Source organism: Euphorbia lathyris, chromosome 1 (assembly GCF_963576675.1).
Source record: "Euphorbia lathyris chromosome 1, ddEupLath1.1, whole genome shotgun sequence".
Classification (NCBI taxonomy): Eukaryota; Viridiplantae; Streptophyta; class Magnoliopsida; order Malpighiales; family Euphorbiaceae; genus Euphorbia; species Euphorbia lathyris.
This window is the reverse complement of record NC_088910.1, coordinates 122,315,313-122,324,925: the sequence shown is the minus strand read 5'-3', so window position 1 is coordinate 122,324,925 and position 9,613 is coordinate 122,315,313. Positions and strand designations below refer to the sequence as shown.

The following is a 9,613-nucleotide window of genomic DNA, read 5'->3' as shown; positions in this document are numbered from 1 at the left end:
ATTTTGAATATTATTTAATTTTGATTTACTAGACTCTTAACTGTATAATGTGGGAGTTGAAAAAATATATACAGATGGAGATACGGGGTATCGATCTCTGTACCTCTCGCATGCTAAGCAAGCGCTCTACCATTTGAGCTACATCCCTTTTTATTAAATTTTCATAGTTAGCTCTTTATATACTAATATTTCCTTACAGTACTAGCAGCGAATAGCGTCATCTCCATTTGGAACTCTATATTCTATACTCCAAAATAAACAAGCGAAAATTGAACTTTTTATGAAATTATTTTCTTTTTTCTAATAATTTTAGTCTATAATTTTTTAATATATAAAATCATAAACTTCATAAAATAAAGGAGCTTTGGGGGGTTACTTTTTAAGCTCCGAATAGTCTGGAAGAAGGATTACCGTAAAATCATTTTTAAATTGGATTTGGAGATTGTGGTGATTTATATGAGAGGGCTCTCTAGCGATCATCACCTCCATGTTTGGCTAATGATGCACTGCAGAGAGTTTGTTGACAAACATTGGGATTTGTTCTTGCATCACTCGCTCAGTAAGGGGAATAAGGCCGCAGATGCAAATGATTACTTTGAGTTATGAAGAGTGTGAAGTGTCTTCTGCAGGCTTCCAAATGGTCCATTCCGATGATCGAATAGGACTTTCCTCGATTAGGCGCATTCACCCTAGTTCGGGGTTTTTTCGTGTTTTTTCTCTTTTTCGTTTATATTTTTTGGGCATTTAGCCTTTCCATATAACAAAAAAAAATGGTTATAGTACATATTAACATGTGAAAGAGATTAAATATTACGTTAGGTTTGATTCAAAGTTTAATAATTAGTTATTTTAATTTAGTGGTTAAGAAAAAAATATTTAATATGTCTTACCAAAAAAAAATATTTAATATGTTTTAATTAGTGGAGTTACTAAAGTTAATAATTAATAAACAGATTCGGTGTTACTAAAGTTAATAGCTAATAAATAAGTTAAGGAGAAATACAATAATAACAATTTGTATGCAAAAAGTATAAGAAATGATAAGTCCAAAAGGTATAAACGAAGATACGTCAATATTGTTATATAAATATGATTCTTAGAATATTTATTTATATCAAAGAAACTGAGTGGAATTTAAATGAACTAAACTGAAATTATATGGAACTGAACAAAAATGAAGTGAAACAGAAACTTTTACCAAACCGAAAAATGAAACATAAAGGTTGAATCTGAGGCCAGAACAATGAGTTTTCTTAAGACAGATTGCACCGCAATTGGTGACCATTTCTCAAGATACAACGGACTCTATCGGCGAACTCTAACTGAATGAGAAATTATCACCGGAGACAAAACAAAGAAGCAAAATAACAAGAATGTTGACTGCTTTGAAGGAATTTTGAGACTTTGTAATTCTCTCCATGGACCAAATTGGACAAAATAATTTGGTGCTTATTCATATATAAAGGCATTGGGAAAAAAACTATAGACATATTAATTCATGTAACTAATCACTCAATAGAATTCAGTTAAGTCATGTCGTTGCAACTGTTTCAATTGAATGTATTAAGCTCAGTTGTTACATTCATTTCAATTGAATGCAATTAATCTGTCAATTGAATGTAATTAATTCCAACGTTTCAGAAATTGAATACAATTACTCAATCAATTGAATGCAATTAATTCTAAGTGGTTCATTTTGAGCTTCAATTTCTCATTCATCTGTTGTTCATTTTAAGCTTACAGTATAACATTTGAAAGCTCTCATGACATAGAATACATTGACATATTTAAAGTTATTCTAAATGTCACTTATCCATTGTATAGTTAAGCCTCAAGTTAGATAAAGATAATACTATTAAAGTGCTACATTACATATTTTTCCAACAAAAGATAAATGAGATAAGTTAGCGTGAAAGTGATTGAGGAGATAATTATGGTAATAACCCTAATTATCATTAAGATGATTATAAAGATAACTGGATGATAATTGGCATAATTATCGATAGATAATTATCCTAAATATTGTTGACACCTAATCGTTGGCGAGAACAAAGCATAAGTCATTCACGTAAAAGTCGGAAGAGCACTTAACAATGACTTGGTAAGAATATTTGCAACTCGATCGTCTGTAGGAATGAACCGAACTGTAATAAACTCATTCAACACATGTTCGCGAACAAAATGATAATCAAACTTTATATGTTTAGTTCAAGCATGGAAAATTGGGTTGACGGTAAGATAAATGGCTCCAACATTGTCACACCATAGTAAAAATGGAAACCATAGAAATTCAATAGTGGCATTTGCGACATCCTTATACTCACTTTCGGTGGAGGACCTGAAAATAGTATTCTATGTTCTTGTATTCCAAGAAATCAAGCTTCGACCAAGAAAGATGCAGAAGGTCTTGGACCTATGATCATCCAGACAACCTCGCAATCACTATCCGAGTAACAATGCATATCACGAATAGGAGAAGGAGAAAAGAAGCCATTAGCCTAAGGACCCTTTTATGTATCACATCACTAGTTTGACACCTTTCCAGTTGTGAACGAAAAGCAATTTTCAGTGGTGAAATGTGATCTGCTCATATATCAAAAAACATAGACATTTTAAACATGTGCATTTGACTTGTTTTGACGTGTTATTTTAGAAACTCTCACTTTTATGGGGTGAATGGAGTCTACCCTTCACTTTCTTAACGATGTTGTTAAGTTATTTGTTTAAAAAAAAAGGGTGGCCCGATCGCATTACGCGTCCCCTCTGAGCGAGGGTGTACTGGGAGCAAGTCTTCCCCTGTCAATTTATTTGGCAAGAGGCCGCTCCTAAGACTTGAACCCGTGACCTCTTGGTCACACGACAACAACGTTTACCGTTGCGCCAAGGCTCGCCCTCTAATAAAGTTATTTGTTTGTTAAAAAAAAAAAAAGTTATTGACTCCCTTGCTTTTCCATGCCAGCAACTTATCCAAGTATTTAAACCTATCAACTTTTTCAAGATAAACACTTACAACCATAGTTCCAAAGGGAAACGCAAGGATTGGAAGGTCAATTGCAGCATATGCTTGATCCGGAGTAAGAATTCGGAATAAAAGCATAAGCATAAGTCTAAGGAGAGATACTACTATAAAAAATGATAGCAGGAAACACTACTAAAACCTAGAACATTGCAAACATAACTAAATCTAAAACTAGTTTTTTTTTTTTTTTGCTGCCAACATTGATGTTAAATTTTTGGAAAAGCAAAAAAAAAAGCAAAAATAAATCTTGACTATTTGACCAAAAATCGCCACATCAGCTCTTTTAACATTATTAGTCAATTTGGACTGTTTTTATTAAAGGTGTAAATCTCAGGGTACATGTTTGTCGTGACGTAATAATAAGGGATAAGGTGCAAAAATGCTCCTAACGTTTGCACTCAAGAGCAATAATACCTCTAACGTAAAAAATGGTACAATTAAGGATCTAACGTTGACAATTTGATGCAATTCTACCCAAACTAACAGATCTCTTTGTTGCTTCAAAAAAAAAAAAACAGATCTCTTTGAACTGTTCCGTTTCCACCCAGATGGTTTAAATATGCTAAATGTCAGGGAAGAATCCCAAATCTAAGTTTTCAAATCCCTCCCCCAAATCTGTAATTGCTTTCGAAAAATCCCTCCCCCCATATCTCTTGATCCAAAAAAACTTATAAACGGCAAAACCAATATATTACCCATATTAACTGACTCTTCTCTTTTACCCCTCAGCAGGATTTTGCCATTTTTTTCATCATTCTAGTTTCCGTCCTTGCCGGTTTCTTACTTCTTGTCAGCGATTACATGAAAGGAATCACAACAGAATAAGAAAAAAAATGGAGTAAAATGAATGATTTGGGCGTTCTTAGATTTTTTGGATGAAGAGAATGGGGTGAGAGTTTTGAACATGTAGATTTGGTAAGAAATTTGTGCATTTTCCCAGGATGAAGAAGAATACCAGGTGACAGTACATTTAGCTGATTTTTCATGGACTAGCAGATATGCAGATTAAATATGAACTTAAAATTGTAATAGTTAAAGTTAGTTTGTCTAAAATTAAACCAAGTTGTCAACGTTAGGTCCTTAATTGTACCATTTTTTATCTTAAGGGTATTATTGTTCTTGTTAAGCAACGTTAGGGGCATTTTTGCACCTTATCCCTAATAATAATAAAGAAAAAAAATACATGTTAGTATATATAAAAGTAGGAGTCTTATAGGGCAAATTTTGATGATTAAAGATTAAAGAAGTAATGAAGATTTATTGATGATTATGAAAATGGTGAATAGATTAGAGGAGAAGACAGGTAGGTAACCCATATTCTTGGGGAAAAAGCAATACCAAATAGAAACTTGTCCAAAACACGACATAAACATAAGTAAAGGTATTATAAAACTATATACCACTATAATGTGTTTTTGAAACTATAACTAACAATGATGTATTTTAGATAAGTGTTGTGCAAATCCAGTCTTGTCATTTCTACAACTTGGTAACTAAAGCACAACATTTTCCAATTGCAGAATTCCATACCCATACAAAGCAAACATAAACCATAACATCAAACATCAAACTTTACAGAGTCTAATCAGACATTCTTTTTTCACTGCTATACAAAGATCATACAAGAGTTCTTTTAGCCGCGAACCTCGTCTCCCCACCGAGCTCAACCAAAAGTTGGCAAGATCAACAAAAACCACAATTTTGATCACATGGAACTTAATGATCATGTAGTATTTGGTCATTCACCGGTATATCTAGGCTTTCATTTGATCATTAAGGTCCATGTGAACACTACTGCAACAAACCATTTGAGAAACTAGAAGACTCGAATACAGTCGATTTTATCTACTTCAGAATAGAGCAGTCTGAAGTTGAAATTGCTCAAGGAAAATAGAAAGGCATGCTGGAGCTATTATCAACTCTAAGGCTATGCAGATTGCTAATAGCATCTGCGATAACAGAACCATTCGACAGTGTTAAGTCATCAAGCAAAAAATGATCTGGGTTTCGATGCGAGGAAGAAATGTTCGATTCTTGGAGAGGGAAAAAATCCTCTGTTTCGATATGATGATCATATATTAAGATAAGGTTACATATATGATTATCACAGTATTCCTAAACTAAGAAAATCCAATGAAACAATGTCAAACAAACAAATATGAATTTGCACACAAGTTGAAGCAAAACAAGTCATCTCTACTTTAAATTCTTTCCGAAAAAGTATGAACTTTGCAGCCAAAATGCTTCATCTTCTTCCAGACTAAACCAGGATACTCCATTATACCAAAACCGTCATCCACCTCTATGCAATTTTACTCATCTGCCACGAAATTTTTGCCTGGTTTAGAAAGGAAGAAGATAAAGCAAAAACTATCGATGAGGAGGCAAGCTCGAACCCATCACAGGAAAAAGAAAAACGAGACTAACCCATCGGAGAATTGAATCCTGCAGTGTTGAATGTATTTCATGAGTTATCGATGGTTGCAGTAACGATTCTTAATGGCTTTGTCCTTTCGTGATCACCACTGCGTCTCCAGAAAGCCCTTCGCCACCATACTTCGAATCCTCTTTGTATATTTGGACAATCTTCGCCGGAGTTGAGGAATCGATTAAACCAAGCTAGCAAAATCTCCTGCTGCCAAGCTAGAGGTAGAGTTAGAATTGTGTTACTAAGACCATCCTCGATTAAATGTCGATCGAGGCCTTTTGATGCCCTCCTCATCCATCCGAAATCATCATAAAATGGAACCAACCAGGTCTGCAAAAGAAGGCATCTCACTTCCTTTGAAGCCAATAGCTGCCCCTTACCAATCCCGACGAACAACCTTGCAGTAACTCTGCTGATCTCGTACCTATGAACAGCAGGAATCTTAGAATGTGCAGCGGACAATTCAGATTGAGATGCCCATATCTTTAGGAAATCTTCGGCTATCTGTCTATCGATCATAATGTCCAAAATCCAGTGCAGATTGTCTGCTTGTCGTGCAACCTGTGCAATGTCTTGCAAGTCTCCTGCTGCTGCGCGGAGAAAATGGCTACGTAGTAACTGCAAGCATCCATCACAAGCAGAATACAAAGAATCTTTTCGAAGATCATTCTGAGAAGAATTCTCACGAAGCATTTTCGAAACCAACCCTTTCATCTCACGTCTAGCTTTCTCGTCTTTGCCTTCAAGTACAACGCGCAAAAGCTTGAGAAGCACTTCGTCATTGTCACTACTCTCTTCTGCTCCGTTCGTAACTTCGACTGAAACCCTCTTAAGAACCTCTCCTGCTCCAACTCCTTCAAGGCGAAGCTCTGATAACAATGAAGCTACCTTCTCTTCTTCATCCTCGGCCCATGGAGCCGCTTCTAAGTACTCCAAACAAGATAAAACCCCAGCATCAAACCCAATTGCTGCAGAAACCTAATAACAGAACCAACAAAATCAGTACCTAAAACCTCAACACACCAAGATTTGATTCAATCATAAAACCAGGTAAAATTAACAGAAAAACAAAACAAACAATTACAATGTTGTGATGCATGTCTTAATTTCAAGACAAAAGGTCAAATTGTACTACTCAAACATAGTTATTAAAGTCGCAAGGTGCCCGTCCAAGTGACATGAGGCGCACTAAAGAAAAATAATGTATAAAATCATAAATAACAACAATTAACATTTCTAAAATGCAACAGATAGTCAAATACCAAATCATATTCAATTATCCATAACCATAATCACAAAATGCATGAAATAAATTCCAAATTAGCTACTAACTCTTTCCATAATCATAATTCATAATAAAAATTCTAAATCTAAAGACTGAAGTTGAACCAAATCCTAAGTTAATTAACTAAAAGTCTAATAACTACTTTCATCAAGACTAAAGTCTCCATTTGGAAATATTTCTAAACTCTTCAAAACGGAGCAGCGTGTTTTTGCATTGTTCTTTGCGATATTTCTACCGTCTGAATCTACTTTCCTTTTATGTATTTCTTTTTATTCTAATTCAATTTCAGCCTTAGATCATATAGATAGGAAAGCACATAGATCAAAACTTGGAATCTTAAAAAAAATTCATAGCTTCTAACTTAGCCACGCCTCTAACAAGGAGCTAGGCTCAAAACGGCGCACTCAAGATCGCGAGCCTCTTGAACAGTGCCTGCTTTTTGGAAAGCCATTTGAGCCTGAGCCGCGCCTAAAGTGTGCGTTCGATAACTATGCTCAACGACAAACTGTTTCCACATTTTTCTCAACAAAAAAACAGATTGCTATCATAATTAGGTTTCTGTCCATTTCCACATTCCATGAAAGAACACCAATTCCTACAGTTAAGAAGTATCCAATCTATATCTAAAGTTTTCAGTATGAATGGCAATTTCTGACACAACAACACCGTTAATGGAAACAACCAGACTGACATAACTCGATTATCATTTTCGTTTCGTTTATCATATATAATCATACGAAACATAACATGATTTTCATATAAAAACCCGAATTGTCACCCCTAATTTTCAGGTACCAAATTATTTGAACACAATAAAAACACTTACTTTCAAAATACCAAGAACCTTGTTAACATCCTCTTTCATTAGCTTTCTCCTTAGATCCCGGCAATACATCAACCTCAAAGTCTCAATATAAACCTCAACATCATCGCAATCAGCAATCTCCACCATATAAGGCACAGAAGATCGCTGCTGCTTAGCCCACCGATCAGACAATTTCACGGCGAAAAACCTACTATGCGCCACCAGAATCTGCCTATGCACATTCATAGACACATTTATCCCATCCTTAGAACTCAATGTAAGCTTCACATCACTCGTTGATGAATCATTGAACTGATTCCCAGGGCTCCTATTCCCCAAAAGTTCAGAAATTCTCTGCATAATTAGAGTCTGTTTATCCTGAACAGACATTTGAATACTCTGCGAGCTCCGAAGATTAACATTCCCATTTTGAATTGGGATCTGATTCTTCGGTTGCATCTCGGGTTCACTCGCCATCATCTCGAATAAGGTAGGGCTGGATCGAGGCTTATCCGGCGGAGGCGACATCGGGTTCAAAAGCCCCGCAGTTAACGCAGAGTTAAATTTGGTGAAACTCGAAGGAAAATTAGACGGATCATGAGGAGAATGATGCCCATTGCTTAAACCAGAGTTAGGGATGAAATCCATTACCGGAGATAGACTTCCGGGAGACAACCGGATCTTGAAATTCGACGGAGAATCAAGAACCGGGTCAGATTCCTTCACAGCCAAACGCCGAGGTTGAGGTTGAGATTGAATCGGCGGAGACGGAGATGAAGACTGAGACGGAGACGGAGACGGAGACGGAGAATGAATAGGTTTAGAAGCAGGGCAACACCAGGAATTATCAGAAGAGACAACAGTAGGAGGGTCAAGCTTCCGACTTTGAGCACCAGAAAAGTACCCAGAAACAGAACCGGAAGAATCAACGGAGGCGGAGGAGGAAATGGTGGTTTCACGGCACTTACGGCGCTTGGGCCGAGTTTGAACTTTAAGGTTAGTTTTAGTACTAGTAATTGTTGTAGTAGCTGTTGCCATGAATAAATGTACTAATTAGTACCCGTTTAACCCAATGTTAATTGTCCTTTAGCTGATTAACATTGCCAAATGAGAGAGAGAGAAAGGGGGTTTTGTTTTTGATTGAGATGTGAATTAAAAATGGCGATGGACACGAGACACTAAACATCAAAGAGTGACTGAAACAGCAATAAATGTAATTGGGGGTTTTTATATCTCGCTCTGAAACAAATAAAGTTTGAAACTTTTGTTTGGTTTTAGGTTTTACAGAGGAAATGTTGATGTTTATTGTGTTCTCTGAGTGGTGTTTGTAAAATGTAATAGGTTTTTGTCGTTGAGTCGGGCGGAGGGTAAGGAAGAAGAGGAGAGAAGAGAGGGTAAAATAAAAGAAATAAAGAAAAGGAAAGAAAGTGACCCACTAGTCTCTGAGTTGTTTTTGTTTTGATTCTTTAAGTGTGGATAGATGGATGAATATATGTCTTTCTTTCGTTTGTTCATTTCTTGAATTGGCGGGATTGTGCCAGTTGGTATCTTTTTCTGTTCTGATTTCATGTCTTTCTTTCTTTTCTTTTTCTTTTTCTTTTTAATTATTTGTTCCTATAAATGTTATCCGTTGAGTCTGCGATTGAGGACTTGATTGAATCGGATATTGATGGATTACGATTCAGGACATGATTGAATAGTTTGAATCGGATATTGATAGATCCTGATTAGAGGTTGGACGGAGCAATTTTACGTTATACATCTTGGAAATCTTAAAGATTCATTATTCATGTTTTACGGTTTCCAATTGTATTAAGAATATTAATTCCTAAAAAAATATAGTAATTGAAGTTTTATGTTAATTATGACTATGCTGAGATTATACAAGTAAGTGTTCAAAGAACCTTACACATGATATAGTCTATTTGTTTTATCAGTCTATGAGAAGATAGTGACTTAGGTATCGAAAAGTCATCAGCCAGCCATCGATGTTTCCTTTATTTTGCAAGAAGCGATCGGATATAGTGAAATAGAAAAACATTCAGTCATCGAAAAATCTACAATATTTCTCATTGG

At 35.7% G+C, this 9,613-nt stretch overlaps 1 protein-coding gene across 3 annotated transcripts; it reads right to left on the bottom strand.

Annotated features, from left to right (window-relative positions):
* Positions 1 to 4,509: 4,509 nt before the first annotated feature.
* On the bottom strand, positions 4,510 to 8,984 carry LOC136210841 (BTB/POZ domain-containing protein At1g63850). 3 transcript variants are annotated; one of them, XM_066002259.1, is made up of 3 exons: positions 7,559 to 8,984; positions 5,447 to 6,425; positions 4,510 to 5,357 (listed from the first exon to the last, which is right to left on the bottom strand). In XM_066002259.1, the coding sequence occupies exons 1-2, from the start codon at positions 8,573 to 8,575 to the stop codon at positions 5,484 to 5,486; spliced, it is 1,959 nt and encodes a 652-aa protein (XP_065858331.1). In that variant the 5' UTR covers positions 8,576 to 8,984; the 3' UTR covers positions 4,510 to 5,357; positions 5,447 to 5,483. The 3 variants fall into 3 exon arrangements, with proteins under 3 accessions (XP_065858331.1, XP_065858330.1, XP_065858329.1); XM_066002258.1 differs by having other exon boundaries at positions 4,510 to 5,339; XM_066002257.1 differs by having other exon boundaries at positions 4,510 to 6,425.
* Between the last annotated feature and the right edge of the window lie 629 nt (positions 8,985 to 9,613).

What these genes read in the sequence shown, in the direction of transcription:
- LOC136210841 (XM_066002257.1), bottom strand. Translation starts at nt 8,575, where the DNA reads ATGGCAACAGCTACTACAACAATTACTAGTACTAAAACTAACCTTAAA. An exon ending in AGGTTCTTGGTATTTTGAAA is followed by an intron (nt 6,426 to 7,558) that starts GTAAGTGTTTTT and finishes TTCTGTTATTAG; the next exon opens with GTTTCTGCAGCAATTGGGTT.